The sequence below is a fragment of the Rhinatrema bivittatum genome, chromosome 7 (assembly GCF_901001135.1).
Source record: "Rhinatrema bivittatum chromosome 7, aRhiBiv1.1, whole genome shotgun sequence".
Lineage (NCBI taxonomy): Eukaryota > Metazoa > Chordata > Amphibia > Gymnophiona > Rhinatrematidae > Rhinatrema > Rhinatrema bivittatum.
The window spans coordinates 183001552-183018018 of NC_042621.1; the positions used below are offsets into that span (position 1 = coordinate 183001552).

The 16467-nt window shown below is 40.8% G+C and overlaps 2 protein-coding genes across 8 annotated transcripts in view; one reads left to right on the forward strand and one right to left on the reverse strand.

Annotated features, from left to right (window-relative positions):
- Positions 1-16467, reverse strand: part of RASSF4 (Ras association domain family member 4) — a 150834-nt gene that overhangs the window by 48791 nt on the left and 85576 nt on the right. The window lies entirely within an intron of this gene.
- DEPP1 (DEPP1 autophagy regulator) lies at positions 14237-16110 on the forward strand. Its single transcript, XM_029609614.1, has 2 exons — positions 14237-14461; positions 15273-16110. Exon 2 carries the CDS (start codon positions 15275-15277, stop codon positions 15917-15919), a length of 645 nt encoding a protein of 214 aa, XP_029465474.1. The 5' UTR covers positions 14237-14461; positions 15273-15274; the 3' UTR covers positions 15920-16110.

The window sequence follows — 16467 nt, forward strand, 5'->3', positions numbered from 1 at the left end:
GGTCTTCATGACAGTGGCTATAAAACCTTTAACTTCTGGCAACATCTTGTATTATCTATCTTTTCACTCTCTCCCTGTCATGGCTTTATGCAATTATGTAAAGAGGCTTCCAACCACCAGACATCCCTGAACTTTTAAGGTGCTGAGAGAAGGGGGGATAATTGCCTGCCAAAAGTAAGCAGAAATACTTTGATGGCCTCAGATCTTACTAGTCCAAGGGCAGTGTTGTTTCCTTGTTCAAGTTAGCCTTTTTAAGAGTGCAGGAGATCATGGACTGGCAGTCATTCCAGTGCCTAAAGTAAACACTGAAAGTAAGTGTGGGAATTTCAAAATGAAAAATTGCTGCATATACTCCCCTGTCCCTGCCTCACCACTTCTGCCACCATCATCCAGTCTGCATACCTTTAGCCACCTTCACCGGAGGAGGGGGGAAGAAATCAGGAGGCTGTTTAATAATCAAACCCCCCATTTTAGGAGGATAAACAATTTTTTTTTATTATTGACCCCTAAAGTTTACTTGGATCCCAGTCAGACCCAGATTTCCCACTAGGCAGAGCAGGCTACTGCCTAGTGGTGCCAGGTTGAAAGGGTACCACCTTCTCCTCCTAGGTTCCAGTGGCACTTTTTGAGCAGCTGTATCCTATTGGATATGCCCCCTTAAAGGCAAAGGGGCTTATGGACTAGTGATATTAGGACTGCACAATAAAATTGCTGCCAGCCCACCTATGCACCGTTAAAAGGGCGGGTGTGACCAGATGTTGTTGCTTAGGAAAAGTGCTGCTAGGAGAAAGTTAGAAATACCATTTCGGGGGAGCAAACAAACGAGAAGGGAGGAGGGATTCGCCTACCCTTTGTGCCACCCGGTAAATGCCAAGAAAGAACTGAAAACAGGGAGAATTTTGCCTACTCTCCCTGTGTTTCCAATCCGAGAAGGAAGCTTGAGCAGGTGAGCCGGAGTCTCAGCTGTGTGATGTCAGCTGAGGACCCCTTCTGACTACAAAATCAGCGGAAGGGCGGCTCCAGTTGGGGAGCGAACAAACGAGAAGGGAGGAGGGATTCGCCTACCCTTTGTGCCACCCGGTAAACGCAGAGAAAGAACTGAAAACAGGGAGAATTTTGCCTACTCTCCCTGTGTTTCCAATCCAGCCAATCCGAGAAGGAAGCTTGAGCAGGTGAGCCAGAGTCTCAGCTGTGTGACGTTAGCTGAGGACCCCTTCCGACTACAAAATCAGCGGAAGGGCGGCGCCCCACTGCCGCTGGCGTGTCGCCTAAGCCGCGTGCGCTGAAGGGGCACGCGGCTTGGACCGGCTTAGACCGGGAGCCAGCTAAAAGCTTCTTTTATACTATCTTAATGGGTAAGAAACGGAAGGCGAAAATAATCATCACCTCATCCCCGCTGCAGCAACAACGCATAGGCCCTATGGACCAACACGTCATTAGGGGCGGTGACGTGTTGGAAACACCAAAAGAGGACAGTCTGGGAGGTATGTCTTTAATCTCCCTAAGTCCTGGTGAGGGACATACACCTCCACCACAGCCGATGGTGTTAACATCTCCCGGAACATCAAATGAACTGGTAGGAGCAGCTCAGGGAGGTACAGATGTTAAAGTACAAGCGGTACCTTCCTGGACTGAGAATGCAAATTTCCCTAACATTGAAGTGCAATTAAAACCTCCAGCTCATTTAGAAGTAACATTTATCCGGTGGTAGTACCTGACAATGTTACTATGGCTGATCTTGGTAGAATGATAGTGAAGCTTGATAACAATGTTATTAAAATGAATGAATCGTTGTTGACTGCTATTAATATTAATAGGAATTTAATTGATGATCAAGTGAAAAAGGTGGATAAACATGAGAAAGATATTGTGGCTTTTACAAATAAGATTCAGTTAATTCAGAAATCTGAGAATGTATTTATACGTGTAGTATTATGATGCATATGGAAATTGAGCATATAGAAAATCTGTTACGTTCTAAGAACATGAGAATTTTAAATTTTCCAATTACTCGGCTTCTATCTCCATGGGAGATGTTTAAAAAATTCTTGAAAGAGATATTATTATATCAAGATGAGGAAATCCCAAAAATTTCAAAAATGTATTACTTGGGAAAAAAAAGGCACCCAGAGATTCTGGAGGGCAGAATGATAATGGAGAAATCCCATCTACTCTGGCAGTTGACTTTCTTAGAGGAGTCGATTGATATTATTAACAAAAGAGCTACTCTCTTTATATCATTTATTGCTGAGCAAGATAAGGAGAATATATTTAAGAAGTTCTTTAGATCAAAAAATATGTTATTTTGTGGGCACAAATTGCAAATATTTCCAGATGTGGCTAGAAGAAAGTATTTCTTATGGTTAAAACTTCATGTACTTGCAATCAGTGCGACATTTTTCTTAAAATTTCCGTGTTTATGCCTTGTTAATTATAGAGGGAAGAGGTTTGGATTTATAGATCCTACACACTTAGAAACCTTTTTGTCCAATAAAAGTCAAGCTGAACCATTGAGCGATGATGTCCAGTAAAAAAAATGAATACCTCCTTTCTTTGTTTTTGTTTCTTGCTGTTTAAATAACAGAATGAAAGAATTGCTTTGATTTACTATTATATGTGAGGATTATATATCAATAATGTTTATTTAATGTCCCAATTATGGGATATGTATCAACAGGAATAATGATGGTAGATTTGTATCTTTCTTTTTTTTCTTCTTTTTGTTTTCTTTATGTTGTAGTACATATTTTCTGGTTTTCATAATGTAATATTTGTGAAAATTTAATAAAAATTAAATTGAAAAATTAAATTGAAAAAAAAAGAAAAAAGAAAGAAATACCCATTTCATCACAGTACACCTTCAGAAGGGGGCCCACACATTCCTTCCCCAAACTTAGGGGTGTTTAACAGCTAAATCTGGCCTTAATCCTAACTCACAACAGAAATGTATTTAAAAACACTGGGGTATTATAGGTTACATATGTAAAGTGCAAAGAAATGTATGCTTTTAATGGCATGCAGTGATATAGAAGAACAGAAAATACTACTGCTGTTTGGGTTCCAGAATGACTGGCTTTGAGTACTGATTGTAATCCCACTGCCAAACTTCCATAGGGGAGAGGGGGGACTGTAGTTTTGCAATACACAGAGATCGACAACTCAAAATGTCAAATTCCTTTACTGAGCAACACCTCTCTGTTGATGACTGCTAATCATTTGAAATTGAGCACAGTAAAGCTATACTGCCATTTTCTCTCAGTCAGTCTCATCTTTTTTTCCTAGGCATATAACTGCTAAAGATTATTCACTTTATACCAATTAAAGACTCAGGATCTTGCTTGGCAGAAACCTCTCTTTCTTCTACACTGGTTGTAATTGTTGACTTTTCATTGCTCTGTATTGCTGATATGTTAACATTCATTACTTATATAATTACTTTATATTACATATATTAATTGACATCCAAAATAATCTAGTAAAGGGAATGAGGAAAATACCCTTTCCTACGTGCTACAGAGCAGGTATGCTATTAAACATGCTGTGTGCCAAAGAGGAAGTGCTGGAAATCTGAATCTGTGACCTTTCAAATCAAGCACTACAATTACTTGGTTAGAGGAATCGCAAAGCAGGAACGATGATTCAGACACTCTAATACAAAGAGATATGTTATGTCATGCACTGCAAAGTCTGTTACTGTTAAACAAAACAAGTTTTTTCCCCAAAGGGACAAGGATAACTGTAGCTATCCTAAAATGGTAAAAATAATTGTAGAAACCTGACTTAATATTTGAAATATTTTTTTGCAAAAGATTTCATGATTATACCATCCTCACAAAGGCACACACAGTCATAGAAGCTCTACTCTCACAAAGACTTCCAAAAGTGAAATTCACCAACTGCCACAGTGAGATTCAAGGTTCTTCCATTGCTGCTTTCCATTCCAATCTCTTCTCCCCTGACCCATCCCTGCACTCTTGTCTTCAAGAGTGGGAAGGATGTCCAAGGCAAAGGTACTATAGCACCTTCATTCACAGCACCCTGGAAGGGTTTATTTTCCCTGCATATCTTCCATTCCTCGTTCCTTTTGACCAGGTCAAGGATTGCAAACCTGGGCAACCACAGGACTGGCTTCAGCAACCCAACTTCCTATACAAAGAGTGCAGAGAGATTTCTGGAATCCTCAGGAAAAAACTGGCTGCCAGTGGGAATTACTGGAGAGCAAGCATCATTAATCCCCCTTGCTAGAGTATGTGAACAGAGTACTCCCAACACTGACTAACTTGAGGAGAAGTGGACTTAGCCCTGAAACCTGGACTTTCATAAGATCTACCAGTGAACTTTGCTTGCTAGTTGCATCTAATGCAAGCTCAACATTAACTTTAGAAATAACATTTGCTGAAGAAAAGGTTTGCAGTCAGAGCAGTGAAACCTTTTACAGGGAAAATAAGCAGCTCTGCAAAATTTGATTTCTATCATCTACCAAGTCTGAATAACCCCAATGTTTTTCCATCTTAAGTTTCCTCTGCTCTGAACAAAACATTGTTCTGATACCATGTTTGAACTTATTTGATCCAGTATTCCAGCTGTAAGAAGCACTGGATCAAATGAGTTTATCTATGATATCGAAATGACACCTGGTAGAGAATAGGAGAGAGACTTAAGATTTTATTTGTAAAATGTTAAGGGGAACTCTTCCCACTGCTCAAGGTATAAAAAGATGACAAGAGGAACTCAACAGGGCGGGCCAATGTGTCATGACACCTCTAGACACAAGTATTTAAGGGGGGCAGTCTAAGTGACATGTCCACATGGCATGCCCTTCCCCACAGCATGGCCTGCTATCTTTTCTGCAGGCAACACTGGTGTGCTTAAAGCCTTGGGGGCTATTTTGCATAGGCCGCTGGCGCGTGCAGAGCCCCGGGACGCACGTAAGTCCCGGGGCTTCATAAAAGGGGCGGGAGGGGGCGTGTCGGGGGCGTGGCAGAATGATGCGGCATTTCGGGGGCGTGACGCGGCATTTTGGGGACAGCGACGTGGGCGTGGTTTCGGCCCGGGGTGTTCCGGGGGCGTGGCCGCGGCTTCCGGACCAGCCCCCGGGACCGGAACACGGAGCGGGGCAGCCGGCCGGCAGGCTTAAATCATGAAACAAAGGTAAGGGGGGGGTTTAGATAGGGCTGGGGGGGTGGGTTAGATAGGGGAAGGGAGGGCGAAGGAAAGTTCCCTCTGAGGCCGCTCCGAAATCGGAGCGGCCTCGGAGGGAACAGGCAGCGCGCGCTGGGCTCGGTGCGCGCAGGTTGCACAAATGTGCACCCCCTTGTGCGTGCCGACCCCGGATTTTATAAGATACACGCGTATCTTATAAAATCCAGCCTACTTTTGTTCGCGCCTGGTGCGCGAACAAAAGTACGCAATTGCGCAAATTTAGAAAATCTACCCCTTGGTGTTCATCTTTCCGCACCACTGTCATGCAGATTATTAGGGATGCAAGTAAAAGATTTTGGTATATAGAGCAAGCTGTCTGTTTGCTGGTTTCCTATGTAGCATATCTACCATATAATAACAGTACTAACTGCCAAGACTCAAACATCAACAGCTCAACCTATAAAAAGGCAACATTGCAAATATTATAACAAGTGCTAGAATACCAATATAGTTCCTACTGGGAAAACAAAGCACATCAAACTGCTAAAGGACCCTACATAGACCACTAACAGAATACTTCACGTCTCTCACATGTAGAATACAGATATCTGAAAACAGAATAAGTGACCAGAAATTAGAAATAGAAACATATAGACAAAAATTGAAATGGAAAATTCAAGAAGTCAGACTCTGCATGTAACACTGGAGAAATACAGAGCCCAAGATCAGACTGTTGGCTTCAGGGAGGAGCAGTTATGGGAAAGAAAGTTACAGCATGTTAACAGTCCCCCTTCCTGAAACTAACACTTAGCACTTCTAAGTGACCCAACTGGCCACTGTCAGAGACAGGATGCAGGGATCCATGGACCATTGGTCTGATCCGGTTTGGTATTTCTTATGTTCCTATTTGCTAAATAGTGAAGCAGAGAACAAATAAGAAGAGAATAAATACACTTCCGTATTTAAAAAGTCCTAAAAACAGTGACATGCAATATACCAAAATTCTAAACTTCAATTAAAAACAAAATTCACCATCTGATGTAAACTGAGAATAATATGTTTTCTACCATTGCTTATACTGTTTTCAGTTTTTCTCTGCTTTTATCTCGTCTGTCTTTTCCTGATTCTTCGTACTGGGCCTCTTTTCCTTCTATGTGTCTCAATGCTTCTTTCTCCGTCTTTACCTGACACTTTGCCATCTTTTCTCTTTTTGCCCTCTCTTCCCTCCATCAACCCCTTTTCACTTTCTTCTAAATCTCACACCGTGTCGTGCAATGCTTGCTGCTCAAACTCTTGTTATTCTATCCCCCTTCTCATCTCTCAAACTTCTCATTTCTAACTCAAATTGCCCCCCCCCCAACCTTCTATCTCCCCTATCTCTTAACGTATTCCCCCAAAGCTACTTCTGCTTTATTCCATATTCCAAGTGTTCCCTCTATCCCTTCCTCCTTCCAATGTCCCTCTTTGTGGCTTCTCTCTTCCCAGTGCTCTCTTTGTTCCTGCCTCCCAGAGTCCTTAGGACTTTCTCCCCTTTTCTTCCTCCCAGCACAATTTCTCCATTCTCCTTCCAGTGACCTCCATCTCCCAACGCTTCCCTCTCCCACTCCTCACATTCCCTCTTCTCATATTTCTGATTTCATCATCCACGCCCTTAAAAAAAATCAGTTTCCCACTGCTCCATGTCCCCCCCCCCCAGTCCCTCTCTCACCACCCAGCCCATCTTCTCACTCCTTTCTTGTACTTTCCCCACCCAGAACTCCAAGAACGGTTTTTGTTCAGCTAACAAGGGGAACAGCATTCCCTTCCATTCTCCTTCAGTTCAAGCCCTGATCTGACAGCAAGCTCCCAACTGTTCTATCCTGAGCGTTGGTCTACAATACATGCTCTAAAATCACCCCTTAAATAAAGAAGAGGTGCTACATATTCACTCAAAATTGGCTAAGGAATCCATTTCCATAGTATTCGTAAGACAAAAACACTCTAAAAAATAAATGTTGGTGGATCCACTGTACATTTTACACCCAGTGTATGCTTTTGGGACTTTCCCAATTTGTATCCATAGTCTTCTGCTTACACAATACGGAGAAGCAAGAGGTTTTGGGGACTCTGCAAATATATTGGGCAAAAGAAAAAGAGAGAACATGGGCTCTGCAGTCCCAGGCCCAAGTAAAATTCCCCTTTTCCCCAAAACAAAACATGAGGAGAAAACAAAAGATAGGAAAATGTTTTCCCCCAAGGATGTCTAACACAACAGCTTCATTTTTCTATCTCATGAGAAAAAGAATGAGAGGCCACACCAGGGTGAGCTCCAGTCTCTTTCCCTGCAGATCCACACTGCTCTACCAAGGCAAATACAAATTAAAATTTTTTGAAGTTCTGAATGAAATACAGTAAATCAACTAATTAAACTAAACCTAAATTTTATCTGCTAGAATGGGCCTTCCCCTCAGCCCTTTTCTGATTAAATACTGCATAATGCAAAAAGCAGATGAACTGCTCTTGCTCTAGCTCAGGTTGAGAACAGAATATAATTTATTGCATTTTATATACTGAGATTTGTTGCCATTTCTGTGGTTGTCAAAATATAACTACATAAAAATCATAGTATATTAACCTGACTAAAAATTGAAGGGCTACGTGCACAGTTGCTCATAAAGCTGTTGCCTTAAATCAGTCCAGGGTTTGACCTAATTCTTCCGTTCTCAAGAGTGGATGTGTGCTGAAAATAGGCTCCCAGGTTAAAAATAAACCAAGCTGCATGGGATGGACTCCAACACAAGTTGAAACACCAGGCACTCATTGTAAAATGCCACATCTAAAGCTGTCAGCTTCAGGGTCTTTGTTACACAATGCAAATAGATCATAACTCTAATCTCTTACTATAGAGAATAGCCCAGAGGGAACTAACTAACAAAGGGCAATTCTCCTAAAGATTCTGGTGATATAATATAACTCAGGAAAGCTTAAAATGGAATTATAAGAGCTGCTCCCAAATACCCACTTTTAATTTTATTTTACTTAACATATTCAATCAATTTATATCCTCTGCCATGTCCAACACAGAATATGGTGAGTCAGTGTTTTGGTCCTGCAATCAGGCCTCTTATCTTAACTCTGACCAGATTCTTTTTGTGCTAATACACATGATGTCATGCCTATTACTCCTAATCAAATTATTATCTGAAGATAACCAAATATGGTAAATAGAAAGACATCAATATTCTAAATAGGGAAGCAAAAATATGTAATACTGTTTAAATGTGCAGATATTTGATTCATGTTACATAGATATTAGACAACACAACTTTTTCATAAACAAAACCCAAGAGCATAAAAGTTAAGGAAAGTATATTAGATAATACAGAAAAATAATCAGGTTGTTTAAAATTGCTTAATGTGTATAAAATGCAGTATATAATAGGGATGTGCAAAGCTTCGTTTTTGGCCCGCTGCGGGAAATCTCGTATTTCCTGCAGTTTGGGCCTTTAAAATTCAGGGAGACCTGAATTTCGGGTTAGTGCGCACTAACTCCCTGTTAGTGCGTGCTAACAAAACATTGTTAGCAAGCACTAACGGGGAGTTAGTGCGCACTAACCCTGTTAGTGCGTACTAAACCCGAAATTAATTTTTCCCGAAATTTCGGGAAAAATTCCTTCAGATTTCGGGCTCCCTGATCCAGGACGAATGCACATCCCTAGTATATAAAGAACACACAAGCAGAATATATAATTTAACAGAAGATAATAGGATGAAACTCCAAGGCTAAATGGACTAAACTTTCTAAAATGAGCTCTCATGGTTTTTGAAATGTTTCTCCAGCAGTCTCCTCTACGACTGGGCAGTAAGCCCTGCCTGACATTTCTGCTTTAACTATCAATGAGTTACTGGCACTTGAAAGAGGCAAACAGCTAAGTATTGGGGAGGGTAATTTTCAATCAATTTAAACTCATCATCTGAAAATTCCCATCCCTCATTCAGGCCGATCTAATAAAGCAGTGCGGAAAACAGGTGCTCAGTGTTGAACACCCACTTTTCTAATGCGCGCCCAGCCACCTCTCCTGGGCACCCGATCAAATATTTAAATGAGGGGTTGTGCTGCCAAGGATGCGCTAGGGACAAATGTGCACCCCCTAGCCCTCCTTGGCTGCGCCCCCTGGTGCACAGCCAGGGGTTAGGAAAATGGACGCTCGTTAATTGAGCGTCCCTGACTGCTGGCACACTTTAAAAAAAATATTTTGTATTTTTTTTTTACTTTCTGTCCTTTGTTCCTCTGATTTAATATCACCATAATATTAAGTCGGAGGAAGTACAGAAAAGCAGTATTTTCTGCTTTACTGTACACTTTTTTGGGCTGCTCAGTAATTTTCGCCATGTGAGTCAAGCACACATTTATTTTTTGGATTGAGGGAGAATAGCTAATAGCCTCATCAACATGCATTTCCATGTGATGAGCGCTATTAGTTTTGTAGGGGATTGGATGCGTATTTTGGACGCGCTAATCCCCTTAAGGAATAAGGGGTTGTGGACACACGTGCACTGTATTGAACTGGCCTGAATGTGGCTAAGCGTCCATACACTGTCCCACAAGACGCACACTTTTAGCTGCAGTTAGAGCTGGCATGTTTAGGCTGGAAAGGGGAACTGAACTAAGATTGTATTTTGAACTCTTTGCATGTTATTTTCCATGAAAATAACATTAGTGTTTGGGTACTTGCCAGGTTCTTATGGCCTGGATTGGCCACTGTTGGAAACAGGATGCTGGGCTTGATGTACCCTTGGTCTGACCCAGTATGGCATTTTCTTATGAAAAAAGTACCCACACAAAAGGCAGTCGTAAATATCCATTCTTACAAAGCACCCATGGTAAACTTCAAAAGGAAAGTATGAATAAAAGGCAGAATCTAAATCAAATAAATAAATGGACTTTTATTTAGTACAAATTCCACAGGTCTAAAGTACCTGCAGACATTTTCCCAATGCAAACAGTTTGAAAATTTGCCCCCAAAAGTCTTCATGTGTGACCTTTAGCCATAACCATCTGTGTCCACCATTCCTTCCTACAACTGTGCTATCAGCCATAATGTAATCATAATTTGTATTTCTATAGTGTTTTTCATCTTACAGAATTCCAACATGCTTTACAATCTGAACTCTTTAGAAACAAACAACTACTTATGCCTCAGAGTGTAGCTATAAATTTTACCTAATCTGTATGAAAGCAGCCAACAGGACGTGAAAGATGAAACATCATTACGCAGATACAATGGAATAAACTGCAACAGAGGAGGATGGAGATTTGTCCAGGGCTGCAGAGTGACAGCAAGCTTAGACACTTTCCTCAGCTCTTTCATTTGCAATTCACCAGCTTAGCTAAACAAAGAACTGTATAGACAATCATTCTGCAAGCAAAATGTCAGGACAACACTACCAGAAGAGAGTTTACAAAGTACCTATCAAAGGCTGTCAAGTAAGCATAGTGCTATAGTGCATGGCACTGGCTTCCTCTTGAAGATATAAGCACAGTCTCTGCCGACTCTTGGTTCTGGCTGGCTGAGCAGCAGGCATGAACCCTGACAATCTGTGCATGCATAGCCCTTTTAACAGAGGTAAAGCATGTGCATCATTTACAGCAATACTTTTAGGAGTGCAAATACCAACTATTCTCAAGGCAGAATGCCAGTAAGTTACGCATGCCATAGGGAAGTTTACAACATGTGCTTTGAAAAGTGAAATCAAATCTAGATAAACCACATAAATAAAATAACAATGAAATAGGCTTATTAAACATCATTGGGCCATGAAGGTCTGGTCTTTATGAGCAACTAGTTTTTTTTTTTTATACAAACAATTCACTTCATTGCTTATGTGATAACTGTAGTAACAGAGTTTGTCAAAACAAATTCTGTAAAGGTCATAGTGCAACTGGAATGTACATAAGAACATAAGATATACCATACTGGGTCATACCAAGGGTCCATCAAGCCCAGTATCCTGCCTCCAACAGTGGCCAATTCAAGTCACAAGTACCTGGCAAGAACCCAAACATTAAATAGATCCCATGTTACTACTGCCGGCAACAAGCAGTGGCTATTCCCTATGGATTAATAGTTTATGGATGTCTCCTCCAGAACTTATCCAAATCTTTTTTAAACTCAGCTACACTAACTGCCTTAACTGCATTAACCACAACCTCTAGCAACAAATTCCAGAGCTTAATTGTGCGTTGAGTGAAAACACATTTTCTCCAATTTGTTTTAAATGTGTTACTTGCTAACTTCATGGAGGTCCCCCAGTCTTTGTATTATGTGAAAGAGTAAATAACTGTTTTGCATAATTGCTATTCATTCACAATACAGGCACAACAGCATTTTAATTAAGATATTTAGTGCTTATTCGGCTACAATATAAGGAACCATGGGGCAGATGGTAGGAGTTAAATTTTAGCATGGGTTTTACTTAATACGTGCATTAAAAACAGGGGTCATTGTGGGATGCAGTAAGTTAATGGGATGCAAACTGAGCAGGAGTAAAACAGTGGGCTAAAGAAAAAAAGAGCACTAAAATGTGAGTTGACCTGAAACTCCACGCTATTGCGTAAAAGTGCTTTAAAACAGGAGTAAGGAGGTAAGTGCTTGAAGTTGGAATGCTTGTGACCAAAATGAACTTGCATGCAAGATTGGAACTGGGCATTTCGACTTGGGTACAATATCATATGCAAGACCATATGAGTAAGGCAAGCCTAATGAAATCAAAGGGTAAGTTCACTAGGACAGGCACCTATAGCTGAACAGTACACATTTTGCTGCTGTGCATTCCAAATGGCTATAGTTGCCTGTTCCAGAGAGCTTACCCTTTGATTTCACTTGGTATGCCTTGCTAAATGGCCTTGTTTGTGAGACTGTGCCCAGGTTGGGATGACCAGTGCCAATCTTGCATGAAGAACATTTTGGTCACACTACTTCCAACTTCAAGTACTTACCTCATTACTCCTGTTAATGTGCATTTTCAGGTTAACTCCTTGGCATGAGGTGGAGTAACAGGTAACTCACATTTCTGGTGAGCCATGCCTTTCTTTTTCTCTTTAACATTTATGCATGGCTCTGCTATAACATATACTTCTGGCTTTTGCAAAATAGTACTTACTCGTGTACATGCTACTTATGCCTGCGGCAGTAGCCTGGGATATACTTAGTGTTTGAGTACTTGACAGGTACTTGTAGCCTGGATTGGCCTCTGTTGGAAACAGGATGCTGGGCTTCATGGACCCTTGGTCTGACCCAGTATGGCATGTTCTTAACTTCCAAATTTTATATGCTGAAACCTTTTGAAAATTATCTCCACAGACACTAATATGCCCAATCTAGTTTATGCACATTAACAGCATTTTTAACATGCATAAAGTAGATTGAAAGAGTTTTCATGCAAAAACCATGTGCTTAGTTAATGAGCTAATCTACATAATTTTACATCACATTTTGGACATATATAAAATTGTGCACAAAATTTAGCTATTTACAAACAGGCCGATACAGTACAGTGCGCTCCGACGGAGCACACTGCTACCCTGCTATTGGACGCGCGTTTTCCTTTACCCCTTATTCAGTAAGGGGAGGAAAACGCACGTCCAACCCGCGGCACCTAATAGCACCCTCAACATGCAAATGCATGTTGATGGCCCTATTAGGTATGCGGCGGGATACAGAAAGTAAAATGTGCAGCCAAGCAATTTCAGAAATTAGTAAAAACTGCTTTTCTGTGCACCCTCCGACTTAATATCATAGCGATATTAAGTCGGAGGTCCCGAAGAGTAAAAAAAAGTAAATAAATAAATAAATTTGAATTTGGCCCGCGGCTGTCGGGCCGAAAACCGGACGCTCAATTTTGCCGGCATCCGGTTTCCGAGCCCATGGCTGTCAGCGGGCTCGAGAACCAACGCCGGCAAAATTGAGTGTCGGCTGTCAAACCCGCTGACAGCCGCCGCTCCTGTCAAAAAGGAGGCGCTAGGGACGCGCTAGTGTCCCTAGCGCCTCCTTTTGCCCGGATCTACCGCCGGACCTAATTTAAAGACTGCATCGCGCGCACCGGTGAGTGGCCGGTGTGCGCGCCGGGAGAGCGGGCGTTCGCCTGTTCTCCCACAGACTTTACTGATCGGCCCGAAAGCAAATAGCTAAAAGTTGCATGCTAAAAAGGCAATTAGTATGCGCTACCATTAATAATATATACAATTTTTTTCCCATTGATACACTGGCCTATATGAGGTCCATATTCATCTGCAATAAATAAGTTTATTTGCTTATCAGGCTAACTTAGCCCATATAATCAGCAGTGCGGCCGCTGAATCCAACTAAGTGGCAGCCATTGACCGAGGCCAATTATTAAAACCACACTACTTAATCGGATAAGTTGGAACTTATCCGGCTAAGTGGTGTTGAATATTGACCTTTAAATTTGCTGCCTACTTTGTGCTCCCAGCCCTACAGCTTGACATTCAAGTTTGAGAATATAACTATTTCCCTGAACACTGACATTTGATCCAAGGGTCTGCCCCTTGCAACTTTTATAAGACCAAGAGACTACAGTAAAATAGAAAACACATGCTTTCTGTGAACACTTTCCAGATCTTGCAGGGTTTTAAAAGACAAAGCGGAAAAGAGCATTAAAACTAATCCTACTTCTTAAAATTAAAACAATTTGGCACAGTGCAACTATTGTAATAACAGGAAAGAATGAGAAAAAAATAGCAGGAGAGTGTAACAGACATGGGCTTATCTTGCATTTTACTGAAAGCGGTACATGTTAAAATCTTAATGAGAAACTGTCAGTATACCTTGTGTATGTCAACGTGCCTTGGCTCACATCGACATCCATGTGAAAAAAGTGCTACAATAACCATTACAGTAAAATACACAATAGCTCTGTGTATCAAGGAAGCAAAACTGGAAGAGCAAACATTTGCTCATAAATGATGAAAGCTGCAACGCTTCTGGGAATTTACCTTCCTGAGATCTCCATGGTCACTCAAGTTGCTATATTAGGAAAGTATTTTGCTGTGATTGATGACTACAGGAAGGTATAAAAACCCTTGATGCCAGCAGCTATTGTTCAGAAGCATCCTGGACTTCATCTAGGAGCTGCTCCAAGCTCTATTATTGGAAACGGCTCCCTGTGCAACTACACTACTGACTATGTTCCATCCAGTCTGGACTTGACTTATTATTTGATCTGAAAAGAGCATCGACCACTGAAATTATCAAGTGCTTTCAAAGACCACAGCTGCAGCAATTAAGTAAACTACCCTGCTATAAAGAACAGACAAAAGGTAAGCTGTCCGTCTTATCAATTTAAGTCAGTGTGGTAATATAAGATTTTAAAAGTGGATTTATTAGGATTTAAATGACAGTGGTAGAATAAGTAGTATAGACAGTAAGTAGGCAAGATGTGTTTCATATTTTAATCTCTTAAACTTTCCCTCTTTCAGTAAAATTAAACATGCGCTAACTTGTTTGACGGAAAGGCTTTCTTTGTATAGTAACTTGTACTCAGCACTTACTAAAACTGATTGCACAGTTTATACCACAGTGTAATTAGAGAAAAAAATAAAGCAGTTTATAATCATGAATACAGTGCCACTATAATTTCAAGAAAAAGCAATATCATCCAAAATTAGTCACACAACTTGAAAGATCAGATGAGGTAAAACAGCTTATTAAAACCATGTATTTCTTATTTCTTGAGTTTTATGATTCAAATATAAAATATGATCAATTCTAACAGCATAAATTCTATCAGTTCTGATGCTAGTCTGATTCAGAACTCGGAACTAAAGTGTGGCACGTCCAGACGTCACATTAGGATCCTGGATTCATACCCCGAGGCTGTTGTGATACAGCAGCACTGGGGAAGACATTAACGTCAGGTTCTCTGTACTTAGACATTCAACACTACCTGCTTCTTCTTACAACAATAAGTACACCAAAGGAGAATCAGAACCCTTTACGATTAGTCTCCAAGGCACAATGGGTAAATGAATAGTACTTTTTCCTGTTTATTATAGGAATGCCATGTTTGTTTTCAAAACCGTAATAATACCCAAATGATTAAACTATTTCCTTATTTTTGTTTCTTCTCAGAAATGAGATCAAAGCTTGACATTTTTGTAAACTATCTGCCAACTATCTGCGAATACGCGGAGGAGGCTTCCCAAGATGAAACCCAGGAAAAGCATGAGGAGGCCAGCACCAAGACACCGTCGTCCCAAGCTCTGGACGAATACATAAAATCTATCCGGCAGCTAGCTCAGCCAACTTCTCTCTCCGAGGATGCTCTACGTATTCAACCCAGCGCTCAAAATAAACTACAAAGGAGGAATAATGTGAAGCATGTGCCTTCATTAAGAAATCATGAAAGCAAGACAGTGCCTTCCATGCATGGGACGTCATTGCAAGACATTAATATCCAGTTCCAGCACCAGACTTTTCTGAACAATACTGATCCCCTAAACTTGCTTTATGGATGCTATGAGAAAAAGACAAATAAAGAAAACAGTCCTTTGACAAGAATACCTGCTAATTTTCACTGTCCACAATCATTGACCACCACATGCAACCCAGCTTCAGCGGTGCACCCACAAAAACAGACTGAAATGGGGAAAAAATGCTCCAAGTGGGGTGTCAAATGCTGTGAAATGAAAGCCTGTGGAAATGCAATTCAGAAAATGGATGACTGTACAGAAACGTCAGGGAAGAGAAGTCAGGCTCAGAGACTCCATAGAAAATAGTAACAGCAGAGGGAGACTAAACAAGTCACAGAACCAACATTTGCCTGTTATTTATGAACTATGAGAGAAATGTAGATTTATTCTTCATATGTTTGACATGTACTGTAATTCTCTAATTTAGAGGAATCCTTCAATATGAATTATCTGTTTTTCACAGATTCTTGAAATAAAGGTTATAAATTAAGAAACTGCAAGGCTGTCCTGTTTTCTGCCAAATCAATAAATGTTTTTTTTTTTAAATGAATTAAACTCTTCACAGTGAAGTTTCAGAGCCTTTAAAAATCACTACAATTTGTTGTGATGTACAATTTGAAAAACTGACATCCAGAACAAATTATGCATCCATGTAGCATTACTACCATTTCATTTAATTCCCTTTCTTTCTCAGCCAGCACCGTGAGAGTCCATGGTAGGGGCCCACAGGCTACGACTCCTCAGAATTCAATACACATGCACCCGCCATCTCACCAGCCAAGTATCACTGTAGTGCAGGAGTCTCTTTTGCCCCCTAGGGCTGTCAATATGTTTGTGGTATCCCCAGCCCATTC